General features: G+C 37.8%; 1 protein-coding gene across 5 annotated transcripts; it reads right to left on the bottom strand.

The window, feature by feature from the left end:
• Positions 1 to 1453: 1453 nt before the first annotated feature.
• Positions 1454 to 21580, bottom strand: nsd2 (nuclear receptor binding SET domain protein 2). 5 transcript variants are annotated; one of them, XM_051125646.1, is made up of 25 exons: positions 21323 to 21580; positions 18029 to 18795; positions 17694 to 17886; positions 14185 to 14345; positions 13903 to 14101; positions 13655 to 13797; positions 13503 to 13556; positions 13249 to 13420; positions 12000 to 12056; positions 11777 to 11886; positions 11524 to 11617; positions 11318 to 11409; positions 11007 to 11117; positions 10655 to 10778; positions 10354 to 10554; positions 9627 to 9806; positions 8659 to 8815; positions 6741 to 6943; positions 6557 to 6660; positions 5784 to 6053; positions 5584 to 5700; positions 5194 to 5335; positions 3334 to 3440; positions 2280 to 2475; positions 1454 to 2156 (listed from the first exon to the last, which is right to left on the bottom strand). In XM_051125646.1, exons 2-25 carry the CDS (start codon positions 18779 to 18781, stop codon positions 1846 to 1848), a joined length of 4251 nt encoding a protein of 1416 aa, XP_050981603.1. In that variant the 5' UTR covers positions 18782 to 18795; positions 21323 to 21580; the 3' UTR covers positions 1454 to 1845. The 5 variants fall into 5 exon arrangements, with proteins under 5 accessions (XP_050981603.1, XP_050981599.1, XP_050981600.1 ...); XM_051125642.1 differs by having other exon boundaries at positions 13655 to 14101; XM_051125643.1 differs by lacking the exon at positions 21323 to 21580 and adding an exon at positions 21236 to 21318 and having other exon boundaries at positions 13655 to 14101.
• Positions 21581 to 21713: the final 133 nt, after the last annotated feature.

Raw genomic sequence — 21713 nt, 5'->3', positions numbered from 1 at the left:
AAATCCAGATGGCGGCTGGTGTTCGCGCGTGAACAGGACGACAGTTAGGATGACAGAACAGGACGACAGTAAGCATGACAGAATAAGACAGGACGACAGTTAGGATGACAGAACAGGACGACAGTAAGAATGACAGAATAAGACGACAGAACAAGGACGACAGAACAAGGTCGACAGGACAGGATGACAGAACAGGACAACAGTAAGGAAACTGACAAAAACGAACAGGTCGACAGAACAAAATGACAGTTAGGACAACAGTAAAAAATACTGATTTAAAGAATGATTAGGACGAACAGATTAAGACAAATGTCAACAGACAACATGCACGTCAACATATACTGATTTACCTGAATAATTAGGCAATAACTGTAGACAAAGACAAATGTGTAGTACAAAGCACAAAGCAGTCGCCTCTTTTTTTGGCACAAATGGAACCCCATAAGCTGAAACTGTAGATTATTATTATTATAAATTTACCATTGTGAATCGGCGATGAGGCAAGAGGACAGTTAACATTATTTCCACGTTTTTTTTTTTTTTTTTTTGCTGCAAATACTGTTGTGAATGCATGACGGAGACTTGCAGGGAAGATAAAAAATTGTTGAATTAAGTCGTTTTTTGTTTTCTGCGTGCATAAAGAGCGTTTTTGTAGCTTTATAAAATTATGGTTGAACCACTGTCACATGGACCATTTTACAACCGTCTTTACAACCTTTCTGGGCATTGAGTGTGCTAGTACCATTATGTATGCAGGGTCAGAAAGCTCTCGGACTTTATCAAAACCATCCTAATTTGTGTTCCGAAGATGAACGAAGGTCATACAGGAGAGACATGAGAGTGAGTAATTAATGACAGAAATTTCATTTTTGGGTGAACCATCCCTTTCAAGTACTGTAACATAAAATAAACCACAAAAGGAAATGGGGACTGATGTTTGAAAACGACTTCGGAAAGAAAATTGATATAGCTAAAGAAATCTTTGTATCCATCCTTTCACATTTAATGCACATTTCTTGTTAATATAACTAAATAAACCAAATTACATTTTCAGCTTCACAAACCCAGCACAAAGACCAAAAGCAATCAAACAAAACACATCATTGCTTTAAAAAGCTTTATTTCTTGTAAGTATCACAAGAAGCCCGTCATGATTTGCTTTTAAAACTCTGAATAGGTAGATTTAACATCCTAACATTCTGGTTACTCAAACTCAAAAATGAGCTACAAAAATGAACCAAGCTAAAACAAAAAACAAAACAAATTGTGTTGCTCTATAGTTAAATGAACTGACTCTAAAACTGTAATTCAAGGGCTACCCATAGTGTCTTATTTAAAGATACCACTTGTTAAAAACAAAAACAACAAGACTCCTGGCACCTGTTACTAACAATAAATCCAGTATTATTATAATTTTGGTCTTTCATATACATTTCCATATACATATCTACTGTTTAAAAAAAAAAAAAAAAAAAAAAAAAAAAAAAATCTATGCCAAGATTCATAAAGGTGTAAAAAGATTTCAAGTTTGGCGTCCGTAATGCTGTTTAATTGAGGTGTTCGGTCTGTCGGCTCTGTCGTCTATTTGTCAGTGCATGCACACACATTTACACGCACACACATACACACGAGTGGAAACTGAAGAGGCAGAGTGAGTGGAGGGGGACCTGATTCGGCAGCTCTGACGAGCTCTACAGTGTTAACACGCTTCCCTGATCAGACACGTACAGTGCTTTCAGCTTGGCAGAACAGTCACGCGACGTCAATATCACTGAATCATTCGGGGCAGGAGCTGAGGAAGAGGAGGGCGGGATTAGTGAGAGGAAAGGCAGCTTCTATAGTCCACTACACCTTGGCGACCTTTCTGGGCCTCTTCTTCAGAGGTTCTTTGCTGCTGGTTGCGGGTGTCGTTCTGCGCCTGTACTTGCGTGGTTTGGTCGATGACGGTACTTCAGCGTTGCGCTCCATCGTGGTCTCCGCCTGATGGCGGATATCAGAGTCTTCATGTTCCTGGCAGCAGAGCTGGCCCGTGAGCGGGTGCGACCGCAGCGCCCCGTCCTGGTGAGCCTTGCAGAAAGAGTTAGGGCACAGCTGGCAGAAAGCATCGGAGTTCTTCCCGCACACGTCACAGTGATGCCAGGGACAGTCCCAGCGACCTGGAAGACAACACAGAGCACAAACATAAAAGTCATTAAAGGCTTAAAAATAACCTGCCCTGTTAAATTGTTCCATATTTATTAGTTCTGTTAAATTTAGTGCGTTAAATTATAAAAGGGTACCAAAAGGTCTCTTGGTGCGGTCCAGGCAGGAAAGGTGATAGGCTTTGGTGCAGCCCTTCTTGTCACACAGAACCAGCTCTCCTCCATCACCACAGCGGAAACACTCGTCCTCAGACTTCTTGCCATCATTCCGGGACTTTCTCCGCTTGGGCTTTTTCTTTTGATGCTTGGCTTTGGGCTCAGAAGCATGACCATTCTGAAGTTGGCAGGTGAAGACAGCATTAAGGTATTTTCACTTCCTTATGCATACACATTATTACTTTCAACTCCTCGATTATAAGAACTGGATTAAAGGATTAGTTCACTTTCAGAACAAAAATTTACAGATAACGTACTCACACTCTTGTCATCCAAGATGTTCATGTCTGTCTTTCTTTAGTCATAAAGAAATTGTTTTTTGAAGAAAACATTTCAGGATTTCTCTCCATGTAATGGACTTCTATGGTGCCCCCAAATTTGAACTTGCAGTTTAAATGCAGCTTCAAAGGGCTCTAAACAATCCCTGCCTAGGAAAAAGAGCCTTATCTAGCAAAAGAGTTTTATTTATTACAATTAATATACTTTTTAACCTCAAACACGTGTCTCGTTTAGCTGTCTTTTTTCCCAGTCATGACAGTTAGGGTACATCTAAAAACCCCCATTTCATTTTTTCCTCCAACTTCAAAATTTAGTTAAAAAGTATATAAAAGAAAATATCCATTTTGCTAGATAAGACCTTTGTTTCTCAGATGGGATCGAGTCCTTAGAGCCCTTTGAAGGTGCATTTAAACTGCATTTTGAACGTCTTGGATGACGAGGGTGAGTACATTATCTGTACATTTTTGTTCTGGAACTGAACTAATCCTTTAAGTAGTTAGTACTTCAACTTGTAGTACAGGTATTATAGGGACAAACTTCAGTATTAAGTGTTTTGTTGAAGGGCACAATGGCGATGACTCACACTTCACAAAGATCATTCTCAATAGTAAGCCTGAGCTTTAACCATTACACTAGAAACAGCAAGACATCAGTAATGACATAGGCAGCTGAAATGAAAGGTATTACAGTCACTCACCTTGGGTCTGTCACCTAGGAAACCACTGCAGTTGGGCGCTCCACAGCGGCATACAGTCTTTTCATTCCCAAGACAGTCCAGGTTATAGTTAAAAGTCAGCTCAGTGCCTGAAAACATCGTCACACAAATACCCAATTAAATTTGAAAGAAAAAAAAAAAAAAAACCTGACATAGCAACTTGAAAATTGTAGATCCGGCAACAAATTAGGGCTGTCATGATTCCCCGTTTCAATTCGAGTACTCTATTTTAAAAAAAATCCTTGAATGCATTTATGGCAAAACATTGGAAATGGTACATTCCACAGCCGAGAATCCATGAAATGCATTATTAGACCGTTTTCAAAGGCTGCATGATATATTAAACCCATTTAAAAATCATAAAGCATAATGCTATTGTGAATTCAGTTAAATAAATATATGTGATGCAGGTTTAATATATGCACTTTATGTACATGCATGTAGGTCACATACGTGCATCTCTTAGCAGCTCAGGTCACAGTAAATGCTAATCCCCACAAACTGTTATCATTTATCATGTGTGGAGCATTTTAAACTCCATCTCTGCATATTGCTGTGAGTTTGGGTTTATTATAACTTTAACCTGGGAACGCAACATTGAATCAAATTTGTAAGTTAAATCAGTTTTAAACCTACGCAAACACGGGAGAATACATAATATGCTAACCGTTCATCACAATTTTAAAATAAAGTTTAAACCCTCACTCTGCGTTTATACAAACTGATGTCCACATATTCAAGAAATTACAAATGGCTGTTGCATTTGTCAAAGAAATGGCCAAATATTAAAGATTAAGTGGACATTTTAATTAAATGTTGTTTAGTCAATATACACCAAGGATTAGACCAGGCAGTAAAGTGTAAAAACCATTGCCAGGCCGTTGGCGCCCTCTGCAGGCATTTGTTATAATGCATAATAAACATTGGCACTATTGTTTATAATACATGACATATTTTAACAGTTTTGCCCAATAACACTATATGATTACTTGCTTTTGATACTTTATTTGAATTATTATTGCCTCATTGCTATTATATATGTATTTTAAGTAATTTTAAAGGTGCTGTATGCAAGTTTTTGACTCGAAAATAACAATATTTTCATAGATATTCAGGAAACATGTTTACATAGCTGTTTTTCTAAAAAAAAAAAATAATGCTACAGCCAGTTATTCTACTGTAAAATGTGCGTTTTGGGCAGATTCTGGGTCGGAAATGCACTACCCATTTCAACCGCTACCTAGCAATATTACATACTGCACAAAATTTGTCTGGGGCGAGTCACCACACTTAAATTTTACTTCATAACAAATAAACGAATCAGAGATATGGCACAAAACAATTTTTATTTAATTGAACACTCCAGTTATGTGAAACACACCTCAAACAAATGAGATTAAACTCTTAATTAATGGAAAATTGGTTTCTAAATCAAGTAGAGGAAAAATTGTGGAAACATTCAATGTTGAGGAGAAAAAAAGTTTTTTGTTTTTTAACTTGGTTACTCCACCTCTGGCTTTTATGATGTCTTGTGTCATATCTTATTTAAAAAAATTAATAAATAAATAAAATAAAATAAAATATATAAAAAAAAAAAATTCTCTTAAATGTAGTAAATAAATTAATATTAAAAAATAGTCTAGGATGATAGCGAAGAAATTTAGTATATTTAATGCATAAAATCGTAATATTTCGCAACCTATTTAGTTTATGTATTCTGTCTGATTGGGCAAAGGGAAAAAAAAAAAAATCAGCCAAACCAATTAGGAAAAAGAGTCAATATATCACCCAGCCTTACACAAAATCAATCAAATCTCTTATGTTTTCAGAACATGAGCTTACCAGAAGGGATGTCACAGACAGCAAACAGCCCCACGCGTGTATCTCCATTAACTGTCCATTTCTGAGTCTCACAGTTGGGCTGACAGCTGTGGTTCATGAAGCGAGAGTAGTTCCCTTTAGGTCCGGCATCTATAATCCGATCCTGCGCACACACACAAATGGAATATTACACGATGAAGGTAGAAATGGTCACAAGCCGTTTAGGCTTTTATCTGTAGTATGATCTGTAGTGTTGTGTCCTGTAATGCCACATAACACTGTATAGTGCCATTCCCAATACAACACTATGTCTCTGGCTCTACTGTACAGGGTCCATCATCCCATCATCGGACACAAACCCAGAACAGAAGGAGCGGTCGATGTTTGTACGCTCATAGTGCCTTCATTTACCTTGTCAATAGTGAGCATATAGAAATGTGTGATGTTGTTCTCCTGAGCGTATTTGATTCTGGCTATGCACTCCTCCTCGTCTATCAGTTCACCCACATATTCATTCACAAACTCTCCCTGAGTGGACACACAAAAGAGCCGATCAGCAATCGCATACGGAAAATCTCATTTGTTAATTTTCAAAAGCCAGAAACGCTTACTTTCTTAATATCTCGCAATGACACCAGGCCCCAGCCTTTGCCTGCGGTACGGATGATCTTGGTCTCGGGGTAGAGACGTTTAGTGAAGTCCTGGTTCTGGCAGCGATCTCCAGCCGGACACACTTGAGGATGGCACTCGTACAACAGCATGCGGTTCAGACACTCTGACTCAAAGCTGCAGGGACGCTCGTCTGATGGCTTACAGTTACACTTGGGGATTTCAGAGATGTCTGCGGTGTAGACCTGCACTCGCCCACAAGGCTTATTCACCTAATAAAAAATTAAAAAATAAATTCAATATAAAGATTAAAAAATAAAATAAAAAAGAAAGACTTTATTTTCCATATTCATAACATTAAAATTACTATGGGATTGTTTATGGCCTGGGGGGGAGGGGAAAAAAAAAAAAAAAAAAAAAAAAAACTTTAAAATTCACAGATATTTCCAGGCTGTCAAAGACATGGGAATCTTGTATAAAGGTCCTCTTGTATCCACATTATTTTTCCCATAAGAGCGGGCACGGCCATTTGCGCATCCAGCTATTTTTAGCTATACAAAACAGCTTATTTTGTTGCTTGAAATTGCAAACTGGTGTGTCTTAAACATGTTATTTTAATGTATTATTTTAATTACGAACACACTAGTTTGTAGTGCAAACAGTTTTACCATTTACTGCACGTTAATTCTTTTTGTTATTTCCCTATAGCAGCTACTGAACTGCAAGTCTCGCCCTCAGGCTTATTTCTGCACTGAAGAATAAGGTGGATATATACCTTGATGTATTTGTATGGAGGAGGTTTCTTGTTGTTCTCTTGAGCCTCTTTGGCCTCCCTCTCCATCTCAATCTCCTTAAAGCGAGCTTCAGCCTCCAGCAGGGCTGCAGAGATAAATACAGAGGAGCCATTCCAAAAATGCACTGACAATACTGATAAACAAATAAAACAAGACATTGCTTACCATTTTTAAAGACTTTTCCAATGCCAGTATGCTGATATTTGCTTCCCCTGTCTCCCTCCATGTAAGGAAAGACTCTGCCCTGGTGTGTCCAGAAATAGTCTTTAGAGCCAAAGAAGAACACGGGGAACTCTCCGATCTCATGCCGCAGGTGCTGGATGTTGGTCGGGATGTTCTTAGGATGACGGATCTCTGCAGGCCACCATCTGGAATTTCAAATAAGGTTCAAGGAGAAGTTTACTTCCGGAATAAAAATTCTTACAAGTTACTCACCCCATGTCATCCAAGATGTTCATGTTTTCTTTCTTCAGTTGCAAAGAAATTAGGTTAGGTTTTTTGAGGAAAACATTTCTTTTTTTTTTTTTCTTCCATATAGTAGACTTCTATAGTAGCCAATGGTTTGAAGGTCCAAATTTCAGTTTCAATGTAGCTTCAAAGGGCTCTACACGACCCTAGCCGAGGAATAATGGTCTTATCTAGCGAAACGATCTGTAATTTTCTTAAAACAATTAAACTATATACACTTTTTAACCACAAATGCTCGTCTTGCACCAGCCTGACATAATGCAATACGTAATTATGTTTTAAGGAAGTACCAACCCAGTGTTTACACAGCAAATGTGCAAAGAAAGTCACACAACCTTTACAAACAAACAAACAAACAAACAAACAAACAAACAAAAAGGTAAACAATGTTGGATGATTTTGAAGTTGGAGGAGAAAATGAGATTTGTTTTTTGCCCTAGAGATGTGTTTTTTGCCCTATCCTAGTACACATACAAAGAACTAACCCCATGTGACCTTTCCAGAACTAGCGCAAGACAAGCATTTGTGGTTAAAAAGTATTTGTTTTTTTTGTTTGTTTTGTTAAGACAATGACCGATCACTTTGCTAAGACCCCTATTCTTCGGCTGGGATTGTGTAGCTCCCTTTGAAGTAGGGCTGCAACGATTAATCGAACGACGTGTGAGGCGCGTTTAGTCAATGAAGCCGGTACGTTGATTAGTAGTAAAGCTCCATCACGTGCGTTCAGTACACAGAGCAAGTAATACACAGAGCCGTAAAGCACTGACAAGCTACGCCAAAATCGCGCTCAAAATCGACTTCGATTTTGGCGTAGCTTGTCAGTGCTTTACGGCTCTGTGTATTACTTGCCGCTCCAGCTGAACGCACGTGATGGAGCTTTACTACTAATCAACGTACCGGCTTCATTGACTAAACGCGCCTCACGACATTGTTCGATTAATCGTTGCAGCCTTACTTTGAAGCTGCATCAAAATTGCAATTTGGACCCCTTGCTGATCCCCATTGAAGTTCACTACATGGAAAAAACATCCTAGAATGTTTTCCTCAAAACCCTTAATATCTTTGCGACTGAAGAAAGAAAGACATGAACATCTTGGATGACATAGGGGTGAGTAAATGATCAGTTAAGGCCAATAAATCATCTAATACTTGGCATCCTATGTTTTTCTTTTTGGCTAAACAGTGTTGATTTGGAGACTTTTATTTTGACAGCATCTGAACACAGATGCACTGGCCCAAAATTCTGGCAGAATGCGTGTAATGACATCAACACCGGATTGGTCACTTGTTTGTTGCCTGGCTACTGGTTTCTCTTTGTAACTGGCCAAATGTGGCATTTGAGCAAAGTAAACAGAAATATCTGATCATCCTCCATAACGTGGTTGCCATTTATATCTCAAACACTTGCATTACCAAGGCAACAACTGATGCGTTTGTATTACGAGCTGTGTTATCAGGCCCACAGTGGAACATGAAACCATATTCGTACATGGGCTGGATCAGCATGGAATAGAACAAAGAGAACCATGTGGCCGGATGAAAATAAGCCTTAATGATGTAATCAGATGAATTTGTACATTAAAGCTAAATGTGTGTGGTGCTGATGGAGACTGACCTGTAGTTCCCCAGTTTGACCCAGATGACATCTCTGTATTTGGGTTTCTTCCCTGAGCGGCAGTCGTTACAGAACCAGCTGCCATCAGGCATAGCGATGTTCAGACAATCAGGGTGAAACGCAGCTGGACATGACTCGCAGCACAGCAGACGGCCACCTGCAATACGCACATTTATACGTTTATATAGTGCCATTATCAAAAAAAATCAAATATGCTCTGATTCTTTTATGAGGTTCTAGGGCTGTTTCCATCCTTAAAATTGCAGGGTTTTAAAAGAGTTCACTTCCAGAACAAACATTTACAGATAATGTAGTCACCCCCTTGTCAAACGCTTGTCTTGTCTCGTCTGCCTGAACTTTATTTGTCATGACAATTAGGGTATGTCGAAAAACCCCCTTATCATTTTCTCCTCCATCTTCAAAATCATTCTACGTCACTTTTTATCATCCTACATCAGTTTTATATTTTTTTGTAAAAGGTTGTGTTTGATCTTTTTTGCATGTTAACTTTGTAAACACTGGATCGGTATATCTGCAGCGATGTAGGGCAATTTTAAAGTTGGAGGAGAAAATGAGATGGGAGTTTTTCGACATACCCTAGCTGTCATGAACCAGGAAAACAGTTCAGGCAAATGAGCGTTTGAGGTTAAAAAGTATATACATTTTTATTATTTTATTTATTATTTAGAGCCCTTTTAAGCTGCTTTAAACTGCATTTTGGACATTCAAAATTGGGGGCACGATTGAAGTCCAGTACATGGAGAAAAATCCTGAAATGCTTTCCACAAGAAACACTTTCTTTATGACCGAAGACAGACAGACATGAACATCCTGGATGACAAGGGAGTGAGTACATTATCTGTAATTTTTTTGTCAGGAAGTGAACTTCTCCTTTTATGTGTAATTTTGGGAAAAAAAATAAATAAAAAAAGAGCTTATGTCTTGAATAATGATAGTGGAATTCACACCCTTTGAGCAGATAAAGCACCAGCTGACGTTGACGTGAGAGTGGTGACTGTAGCCCTTCTTAGGCCTGAAGTGGTTTGTGCACACAATGGCAGAGGAAGTGATCATCTCGCTCCCTGCAGCAACACACAGGTCTCCAACATGATAGGCCACGGGACAGCGCAAACAACGCATCATCTTTCCTGCAAGGGGACAATGGGAATGTGCTTTATGTATTAAATGATCATCATTACTCCAGTCTTCAGTGTCACATGATCCTTCAGAAAACATTCTAATATGCTGATTTAATGTTCAAGAAACATTTCTTATTACCCAATTTTAAAACAGTTTTGCTACATGTCTGCAAGCCATGATATACTCATATATTCAAAAGTTCAGTTTCCACTGTTTTCAATACTAAGAATAAGAATGCACATGGTAGTTAAAGACACTTAATATAAAGTGGGTCCAAACAAACAGACCTGGGTTTCCATAACAAACAAACAAAAACAAACATATTGCCACCTTTTTGCAGGCTGCAAGCAAAAACAGAGCACATCCATTGTAGTCTGATTCAAAAACACATGACTCTTATAATCTGTTTTTAATGAATCATCAAAAAGACTAAAACTCCTAAATTATGGTTTGATAATAATTACTTGTTGAATCCGTGGTGCTACATTAACATCACTAACTGTATGTTTATATGATACAGCAAAATTAAATAAACATGCATGCCAGTTTGAGTACCTTTGGTGGCCTTGCCGGCAGCACGGCCACTGTAGTGGCAGCTGAGGCAGGTGTGCAGGGGGCAGCGGAAGCCTCGGTTCTCAAACACGACCAGAGGGCTCAACCTCACACAGGCCTCATGGTAGAAACGGCCACAGTGAAGCACACAGCAACGCCGTATTTCTCCTTCAGATTTCTTACAGGTGAAACACACATGCACACCTGAAAAAAAGTGAAAGAAAATTATAGCTCACAATAGCGAGAAAACGTTTTTTTTTTTGTTTTTTTTTTTTGTTTTTTCACACTATAGCGTGTGCCTCACCTGAGCTGCAGGCAGTGCAGAGCACTTTGTCAGCTGACTGATCCAGTCCAATACAGTGCATGTGATATGAGCCACAGCACTGCCCTTCACAAATTACCAGATCCTCCCCGGGCTGCTCACACACCTGTGGAACAGCAACAATCATGAATGTGCAGCACATCAAATAAGAGCTGAACAAAACATTCAAGATTTACATTCTCCAAGCACCTTCAGGTGGATGTAGATAAATATTCTAAAATCTTACTAATGCTACTGCAAAAAGGCTAGCATCGTTACCTTTTTAAAATGCAAGTATCGACTTAACACCGAAGTACTGGTACTTTCGACAGCACTACACAGAGAGTTCACTCACCAGACACACGCTTTCTTTTTTGGCACCTGCAGTTCGTTCTGTCTTCTTTGAGTGATGTGATTCATCTGTACTGTCACTGGGAGAATCAGGTCTGTGCTCACACAGTGAACTCTGAAATATGCATTCAGAATATATTTACTTACAACTTGTAGACAAAAATGACAGAAACCATTAATTTACCATTCCAAACAAAGTCAATTATTCAAACCAAGAAACACTGGATGCATGTCACATTTTACAAATTGTCAGGTTGCAAGTATGATATTTCAGGTATTATATAAAAAAAAAAAAAAAAAAAAAAAAGCACAAACCTCTGGCTCAGGCGAAGATGATGGGCGATGTTTTTTGGATGAGACAGGAAAAGACTTCCTGACACGCTTGGCTTTAGAAGGTGACTCCTCCCCTGAAAAACAAATAAAATTTAATAAACAGAAGCTGTAGAAAAAAAAAAAGACACAAGAAAGAACAGTATTTCGACTGGGTGATTTCTGTAGCTCAAAACCGTTTGGAGATTTACTTGGGGCTTTTTTAGTTTGTTTCCTTTTGTCATCTCTGTCTGCTTTCCGCCTCCTTCCCCTGGGTTTACTGACAGCGGCTTCATTTGATGGTGCCTTCCAACAAAAGAAGAAATGGAAACAATATTTTAAACTTAATTGCTAAATAAACAAATTAATTAATTTTATTATAATTTAATTTCACATATTTTAAAACAATTCATGCTAAAATATCTCCACTCAGAGTAATGCATGGCATTTTCTCTCATATCATACCTTTTGGCCATTCTGCTTTTTAAACTCCTTTTCAAGCTTGGTTTTCTTTTTAGGTTGCAGAGCCACATCATCCTTTGATTCTCGTAAACGCTTGTAGCCTATTTTCTTTCCTGTATGAAGCAGAGTGCAAGCTTATTTGAAAGCTTTTGTAAAAGAGAATTTTATACACCCTTTCCATATACATCTGAAACATTGCTAATAATGAAACCACCCACACACACACCTTTAGAAACGTCTTCTTCCACAAAGACTTTTGGGCTTGCTGCTAATACCTTAATATCTGATAAAAGAATAACAACAAATTATTACAACAAAAAATACATGAAAAAAAAAAACACCTTGAATTATTTGAGGGTTTTTATTTGAAAATAAATCCATTGTTTAAATTATATATACAAAGATGAGGTCAAAAGTTTACATACACCATGCAGAATCTGCAAAATGTATATTACTTTACCAAAATAAGAGGGATCATACGAAATGCGCATATATATATATATATATATATATATATATATATATATATATATATATATATATATATATATTTTTTTTAGTACTGACCTGAATAAGATATTTCACATAAAATACAGTCCACAAGAGAAAATAATAGATGAATTTATAAAAATTAACCTGTTCAAAAGTTAACATCCCCTTGATTTTTAATGCTGTGTTGTTACCTGAATGATCCACAGCTTTTCAGGTTTTTTTTTTTTTTTTTTTAGTGATAGTTGTTCATGAGTCCCTTGTTTGTCACGAACAGTTAAACTACCCACTGTTCTTCAGAAAAACCATTAAGGTACCATAAATTCCTTTTTTTTTTTTTTTTATATATATATATATATATATATATAGAATGTTTGTGTATTTGAACCCTTTCTAACAATGACTGTATGATTTTGAGATTCACCTTTTCACACTGAGGACAACTGAGGGACTCTTGTCCAACTATTACAGAAGGTTCAAATGCTCACTGATGCTTCAGAAGGAAACACGATGCATTAAGAGCTGGAGGGTGAAAATTTTTTGAACAGAATGAAGTGTACTTGAATGAAGTGTAATGAAGATGTTTTCTTATTTTGCCTAAATATAATTTTTCCCCATTTAGCACTGTCCTTCAGAAGGTACAGAAGACACTTACATGTTTCCCAGAAGACAAAATAAGTTCAATTTACCCTGATCTTCAAATTCAAAAAGTTTTAACCCCCGGCTGTGGATCATTCAGGTAACACATTACGTTTCAAGCGTATGTAAACTTCTGAACAGGGTCATTATTCGACAATTTTTTTCTCCTGTGGATTATTTTGTGTGAAATCTTATTATAATAATTATTATGATGATCCTGCATAGTGTATGTAAACTTTTGACCTCAACGGTATTTTTTCAAATCTTTATAGACAAAAAACAGCACTAATCATTGGTTAGGTTATCGTTTTCAGTTTATAAAATGTCTTTTACGTTACATGTATTACCTGAAAGTCCAGAATTAGTGGACAGTATGCTTAAAGTGTCAGATATACTGACACCAGCTTTTACTTTCCTCTTCTTTACTGAATTTGGTGCGGCAGGAAACTTCTGTCTGATCTGTCTCGGTTTCTTCTGAGCTTTTGGGTGAAGGTTTAGATCAATACAGAGCAGGTCCTTCTAATATGTAAAGATGAAAAAAAAGTGATTACCACAAAATACAATAGAAAAACCAAACATTGTCCATTAAGACAACACACACCTTTTTCTGGTAAGCCCGTTTCCCAGTCTTTGTCGCTGATGCAGAGCAGGGATTCTACAATGAAAAAAGATTTGAAACATCACATTTCTAGCTTCAAGATGAAATCCTAATTCTACACTGAAATGATCCATTCAAATCATATTAACTGCTACCTGAACAGTAGACCCAGGGACATTTTTTGCAGAAGGAAGTTCTATTTTCTTCCACTTCAGTACTTTGCCATGCTGATCCCTCTTCGCTGGCGGTTTAGGTGCTTTTTTGGGGAGGGTGTTTTTCCCTGATGAAGTGCTGCTGTCTGTGGGGTGGGAGAAGACGCCTGGAATGATGGTAGTTGTTGTGGAGTTGGGGCTGGAATGAGTGGAGTCAGGAGGAGTGAGGCTGACAAGCTCCTGAGACTCACTCTGATCTTGGTCTTGCTGTGGTCCCTGATTGCGTCGTGCTTCAAGCTCTTGTAACATGCGAGGGTTGAACTGGGCTTTCCCATTTTCATAAACAAAGCTGAATTTGGCCAGTCGCTCCTCTATTATTAAACCCAAGGCTTCTGTTGCCTGTGACACACCTGTCTCCCAATGTTCCCGGAATTTACGAGGAATTGCCCGCTGTAGAGAGCACAAAGATGTCTGAGACCAAGGAATTTCATGACAATACAACAAATATAAAATGTACACTATATTTACTGTACCTTCCTTCCACTGATATCAATGGGTAGCTTGTTGCTCCGGCTAAGTGACTGGTACTGGTGTTTTCCTGAGAAGAAGATCATGCTGTTCTCGCAAACATATCGTTTCTCTGGAGCATTTCCGAAGTATTGTACATGGTACAATAATCCTGTGCGGCTATTCACTGCCAAAACATAAAAATAAAAATCTTTCAAAAATTAAGAAGTCCACTTCTTACAGGTGCTCCATTTCTCATGCTCCCTTGTTGACAGTTGGAAGCCAGTCCTTCACTCTGCTTGTTAGCTCAAGGTCACCCTTGTGCAAACAAGTTTCACAGGAAACCTTATCAGTACTTTCTAACCATCCTTTTGGACCAAAAGCAAGTGTTGTTTCTGACACTGTCACAACTCTTCTCTCAACTTTCAGCTATCTGCCTCATTGACACAGCTTTCTAATGACTCACTATCACTATCTTACTCATAAAGTCCCCCAGGGCCCTGTTTTTAGCCCTTCTTCAGATCTTCTTTTCAATATTTAAATGCATTCTGTTCACATTACTACACTATTATGGTCTCAGTTACCATTACTTTGATGATGAGTCTTTGGACAAAGTTCTTTCCAAATTCTGCCAAACCATTTAAAATCTGGATGATGCTGTCAGCCCATAATTTCTGTCCATATTAATTTTTTGGTCAGGGCATCATTCTTATGACCTCAATTCTCAATTTCTCAATTCTTAGCATAAAAGACACTGAATCTACATGCTAGGGCTGGACGATATAACGCAAAATCAATCATTAATTGAATGTTTTACTCTATTATGAATAATAAAAGGTTATTTTTGTTTATTAATGTATTTTATTTGGGTTTTTTATGCTCTCATAGTTAATAATCTGACTCATGATTGCGGTTGCATGTGATCCTCCTCTCAGCGATGATGTCCTGTCACTCTATATGTGCAAGTATTTAATCTAGGTTATTGAGCTCAAAGTATACTTTGTTTTTGTATGCGTATGCTAGCATGTGTACAGTTGAACGCGTAGCCTTTCAAGTACACTCCATTTGATGTTGTGCACCAACGCGGGCAGTTGAAACATGCCTTTTAGAAAGCTTCATCCATGTCCAGTGTCTGCTCTATTTCCTCGTAAGTAACGACTGACAAAACATATTTTTGAGCTCTTTTAAACCAAAGCTGAGCTCTCATACCCTCTCGCTCACAGGCGCTTGTCAATGTGAGTGTCTGCTGTTGCTGCAATGACCGCTATTTTGTTGTTGTTCCGTCTCTTAAGTTTTGTTTTCTGTTAAACAACTGCCCATGACAGTGTTGCCACCTTGTGGAACAAATTATTACTATAAAATAACTTAAATGTAGGAGAAAATACAATCAGAGTTTTCTGACATACCCTAACTGTCTTGAGCCAGAATACACAGAGTTCAGGGAGAGCAAGACAAGACGAGCGTTAGATTAAAAAGCATTTAAATTGTTAAAATGAAAATTACCGATCGTTTGGCTAGATAAGACCCTTCTTCCTCAGCTGGGATCTAAACAACCGCATTTGGGATTGTTCGAAGCCGCATTTAATCGGCATTTCGGAAGTTCAAACTTGGGTACCATATCGGTCCATTATATGGAGAAAAATGAATGAAATGTTTTCCTCAAAAACACAATTTCTTTATGACTGAAGCAAGAAAGACATGAACATCTTGGATGACAAGGGGGTGAGTACATTGTGTGTAAATTGTTGTTCTGGAAGTGGACTTCTCCTTTATCATCAATATTTAAATACACTTTATTTACATTCTTACACAATTTTGGCCTCATTTACCAATGCTTTGATGATGACTTTCAAGTGTATTCTTTTTCTTTTCGGACAGAGTGTTATCCAAATTCTGCCAAACCATTGAAAATACTGGTGATGCCCATCATTTCAGTTCATTTTAACTACTGGGTCAGGGCAGCATTCTTATATATTCTGTAAAAGATGCACCTCTTTGCTCAATTTTTAGCCCAAAAAATACAATCTCTGCTACATACATTCATAACTACACAGCTTGGTTACCGCAACTTTCAAATAATTGACCTATCCACCAAAACTCTCACAATCAATCCCCCCAGTCCTGTTTAAATTGCACTTTCCACCCAATTCATCTCTTATTTACTACAAAGCACTTCTTGTAATCTTTAAATCCCTTAATGACCTTGCTTCTTGAGTCTTTGAGCTACTTCAGCTGTTTCCTTGATGTCCCCTTAATTCTGACTTTCCTCCATGGGTGGCAAATCAACAGCGCCATGGCATCTAAACTCTTGAACTCACTCTAGTGTAGCATTTACAACTTTTAAAACTCAATTAAAAGCATTCTTTTCTCACATTACTATTTTCCACATCAGACTGTTTTTGTCATCAGTATCTATCAGTTTGCAGTTACAATTCTATTAATGTTACTGATTGAGTTATTCCATGCTTTTCCATTTATAAATATGGATTATTATTAGGGATGCACAATATCATTAGACCGATATCAGAATGCGGTAAAATTATGCTATATGTCTTGCCGATAAGAGGAATAACTCACATGTGCTCAGGGTGTGCTAGCGATTAGATCATGTCAGCAGTGTGGCAAAGTTTTGCCTGAATGACGATTAGATCCACTGTTTTGGATCACTGCATTCAATCTGTGAATGCACGTACAGAATGAAGCGTTTAGTGTGTGATACTGTAAACATTAATAGCACATAAGGGCAGCAGCGGCAGCCTCCCCTGGGTCCTAATGGGGTCACAAATAACATTTAGACTGTTTCTGATTAAATAAAGCAGTAATTGAGGTTATAAAATCATGAGTACGTTTTAATTTGAAGGTCAGCAACTATAGCTTACACACACACACAGAAAACTGCAAACATGACACTCGTAAATTAAATAATTTTATATATACGGATTTATTCAATAATGTTACATTTTTTTCAAACAAATCATGAGCTCTGAAAGATTCAGTATTTTTACAACTTTTGCTTTAGACCATCTACAAATGTTAAATCTTAAAATGTTAAGGTTACTGCTGCATTTTTCTGAAAAAAAAAAAAAAAAAAAACAGCGATTGATATATGGTTTCTTTGTAGTTATTTTCAAAGCTTTTCAAGCTTTTCAAACTGTACTGTCATTATAAAAGAAATTCATTATTGTTTAATTCTAACAAATAAGTTTTTGTTAAAAAAACTAACCAAAATAAAAATAATTTGCTTGTAATTTCCACAAAAGGAAGACTTTGTGTTGTTTCCAAACGAAAGGAAATATATCAGTATCGGTTATCGACCAAAATGAGATGAAAAATATCGGCTTGTCGGATATCGATCAAAATCCAATATCATGCATCCCTAACGATTATAAAAATGCACAGTCAATGTTACAGAAGCATCATACTGCCATGCACTGACACAAACTGTCAGTAACTGAGTAAGCCAGTATGATGCAAATAATTTGTGGTTGACGATACGGATATGAAACCTTTGGATCCTCTGGACCTTTTGACCTACCTTTTGACCTAAAGTGCATGTTAATCTCCGGGTCTGTAGTGATCATGCATGGCCACCAAGGGTATCCAGACACTTTGGTCCAGATAACATCTCCCACTGAGAACTGCACATGGGGCTGTGCCTCTGTATCACTCACTTCCTCATCATCCACACCCTGTGCAACATCACTCAATTCGCAATCAGACACAGGCACCTGCAAGACAAAAATGAAGAACTGTAAGACTCAGGAGAAAAGAAACCTGTCCACAAGGGGTAAACATTTTCCTTGTGACAGATAACTAATTTCGCATTGAAGGAGGGAAACATGCAGGCAAATGAGAGCCATTAAGCTATACCTGGATTGGGATGGGAGTTACACTAGCAGTTACACTAACAGGTATCTCGCCATCAGTCTGCTCATCAGACTCAGTGGGAAGAACACATGGTTCAATGATGAGGTCGTTAGAATTTATGGTGCTGTGCGCAAGGGGGGATTGATCAGGACTCGCAGTAGGATTTAAAATGGACTCTCTCTGATTTGGTGGAGTTGTCTTCATCACAAGCCCCCTTTTCTTCTTCCGTCTTTCTCTCCTGGCAGTTGAAGACGCAAGAAAACCTTCTGATAGTCTCATAGGATCATTCGTCTCCTCTGTTCCCTCCTCTGCATAATCTGCTCCATAATGGTTCGTCTTCCCACCTAGATTTACCACACATTTGGTTATTTTAAAAGTGAGTTCAGGAGAAACGCTGGTTTTCCTCGGAGGGCTGGCATGCTGAGGAACAGGCTCCACCCCTTTGAGAAGAGGCTGTGCAGCTGTGGCAGCACAGAGCTTTGGGATTTTGTCTTGATCACCATTTAATAAGCGAGAAGTCAGGTCCTTCAGCCGCTCATGGGTGTGGTTATGACCATGACTGCTAATCATTTGCAGAACACTTTCTTGAGGTGTAGCTGCCAGTTGGGTAGCAGCTTTATCCATGAGCATAGCAGGGTCAGTGCTCCCATCACCCCGACCCTTACGTCCACCAGGTGAATCAGAGGGCTGTTTCATGGTGGTAGGACTCCTGGGCTCTGGCATTTCAGGCAGCGATGTCCCCTTGCTATCTGTCATTACTAACCAGGGGCCTGCAAAACACAAAAAAAGAAACAGGGGTTTACAAAATGAAATATTTACATTTAATCCTCACCTATATTACAAAAATATAATTATATATTATATTAAATAAATATTCACTACCAGTCAAAAGTTTTTGAACAGTAAGATTTTTTTTTCCTCTTTTGCTCACCAACTCTGCATTTATTTGATCCAAAATACAGCAAAAGCAATAATATTGTGAAATATTTTTACTATTTAAAATAACTGCTTTTATTTGAATATATTTATTAGTATTCAGTGTCACATGATCCCTCAGAAATAATTTTAATATGCTGATTTTCTGTTCAAGAAACATTATTATTAATATTATTATTATTTAAAACAGTTTGGTAATTTTTTCAGGATTCTTAAATGAATAGAAAGATCCAAAGATCAGCACTTACATGAAATAAAATGCTTTTGTAACATTATACACTATACCACTCAAAAGCTTGGAGTCAGTCTATTTTTTTTTAAGAAATAAAATACTTTTATTTAGCAAGGATGCTTTAAATTGTTTAAAAGTGATGATAAAGACATTTATAAAGTTACAAAAGATTTCCATTTCATATAAATACTGTTCTTCTGAACGTTCTATTTAAAAAAAAACCTGAAAAAATATCTACTTAGCCATTTTCAACATAATAATAATATTTTGAGCAGCAAATCAGAATATTATAATGATTTCTGAAGGATGTGACTGGAGTAATGATGCCAAAAATTTCAGCTTGAAAATTCAAAGGAATAAATTACATTTTAAAATATATTCAAATATAAAACAATTATTTTAAATAGTACAATTATTTCAACATTTTACTGTTTTTGCTGTACTTTGGATCAAATAAACAGGCTTGGTGAGCAGAAGAGACTTTAAAAAAAAAAAAAAAAAAACTTTTGACTGGTAGCATAGTTAACATAAAACATTATTTCATAATTAACATGATTAAATCTCAACATATGTGGTCAGACCATACAGCTGTGTGATTAATCCAGAGCAAAACCGGGTTAGAGTATAAATGACTGTTATTAATTAAAATATGCAGTGTTTATATTGGGGGCCCCGGGGGTTCGAAAAAAGATTGACGACCCCTGCTTTAAAATACAAATATTTTAAGAAAAAAAAAGGTAAGATTTTAAAGCAAACTTAAGTACATTATGGGCCACACCTTAGAAATCCAGGCCCATTTCGCCCATGAATTAGGCAAAAAAATAATCTAAAAAGGGCAAATGTAAAAATATCGTAGTAAAACAAAAATATTAAACGTAAAAGGACTACGAGAACAAACATAATTGGCGTTTATCCTAAATTCGTAATAATTGTCCTAACCACTGCACCTGTGGCGACTGCAGCAAGCTGCAGGTCCTAAATAGCCACAAATAAACAGTAGTTACAGTTAGTGTGGGACACAGTGGTTAGGTGAAAGATTTGAGTGGATTATGCCGAGGATGGAGTTTGAGAACTGGAATGGTTTGGTCCCACATTAAAATGGCTTCCGTGGAGGATTCGCAGTGTGCGAGTGGGTGGCCAACCGCTTTGACTCAGTTCAGTGCACGCCACCTCCTCAAATGAATCCTGCAACAAAATCCAATAACACAAACCAAACCATTCTACACAAAACGTGCACTGCGAGCTTCATATCAACGACATAAAAAACGCACCGCTTTTGATTCGTAACATGCACAATGGCAATAAATGAATTGTATCCTAAAGCGCATAAAAACAAAACCTAAGCAAAGCGTTATGTAAAAGAATGACTGCTCAAATGCAAATGTCCGAAACAAGAGGCAGTTATCGAGCTATTGTTATTCAGGATGAGCGGTCGGGATGCCTCGTTAACATCAATGAAGGAAGATTATGGATGAGTCAGTGATGGACTCGTTTAACCGTCCTAATAGCCCACAGCAAACTAAACGAAAATAACTCGCGTTAAAACAAACTTTCACATTAAAATGAAACTAAAACACCTTCCGTGGGAATTGTGGTCTCGGTTGAAATGCTGCAATACTTCAGAGATGTAAGGAAATGTATATACACAATAGAGTAAAAGATACCAAACCATAGGTTAGTGAAAGTAACAGAATGATGTTAGCAAAGAAATGACTCGCTGAAACACATAAAACACTTATGCGGATCCAACCATTTCTACGCTATTAAATATGTAATCTCTGAGGAGGTGTCTGGGGCTGTGATACATATTATACCCACATGGAATATTTTATTCCTCAAACTGAAGCTGACAAACCACCGCGAACTACAGCTTAGCCAGCTAGCAAGTGAGGTACAGCTGCAGCTGCCTCAGTCAGTGACATACTACAAAACGACTCGTTTATCCGTCAAAGAAAATCCCTCATATCCCACCCCAGCGTGTAATAGACAGCAATCCCCTCTAATTATGATGTGCCATAATTTATTCCAGTGGGAAAATAAACCTGTTTACAGCATCTCCATTACTCCCGACCTGTATTGAGAAGCTTGCGGGAAACTCTCTCATCCCAATCAGCGCCAAAAATACTCACATCCGATTGGCTGACACGCGACGGCACAATTCAACCGGCCTTTTCAAATATCACTCTCTTCGCGGCTGACTCTCCGTTGAACATCTTCATTTATCCTCGGCGTATTCCAAACTCCATCGCAGGCCCGTTGTTTAGGAAGAAGCCATGGGATTCTGAGAACATCTGTTTTTGTTTTTATTTCGAAAAATGGCAAAGCGACACAGATCACTGCGCGAGGAATTGAACGGAGGAGGGCAATTCTCACCATGTGACGTCAGATGCTGGAGGGAGGGAATTCGTTATCTTGTTGCCAGTTGCACGTACATAATATAGTGAATGCTGAGTTTTACGTCATTGTATAAAAAACAAACGTAATGTTTTGGAAATGATCGCTTGTCATTTTTGACTTAAG

Source organism: Labeo rohita, chromosome 13 (assembly GCF_022985175.1).
Source record: "Labeo rohita strain BAU-BD-2019 chromosome 13, IGBB_LRoh.1.0, whole genome shotgun sequence".
NCBI lineage: Eukaryota > Metazoa > Chordata > Actinopteri > Cypriniformes > Cyprinidae > Labeo > Labeo rohita.
Note: the sequence above shows the minus strand (reverse complement) of the source record. Positions and strands in the feature narration are given on the sequence as shown.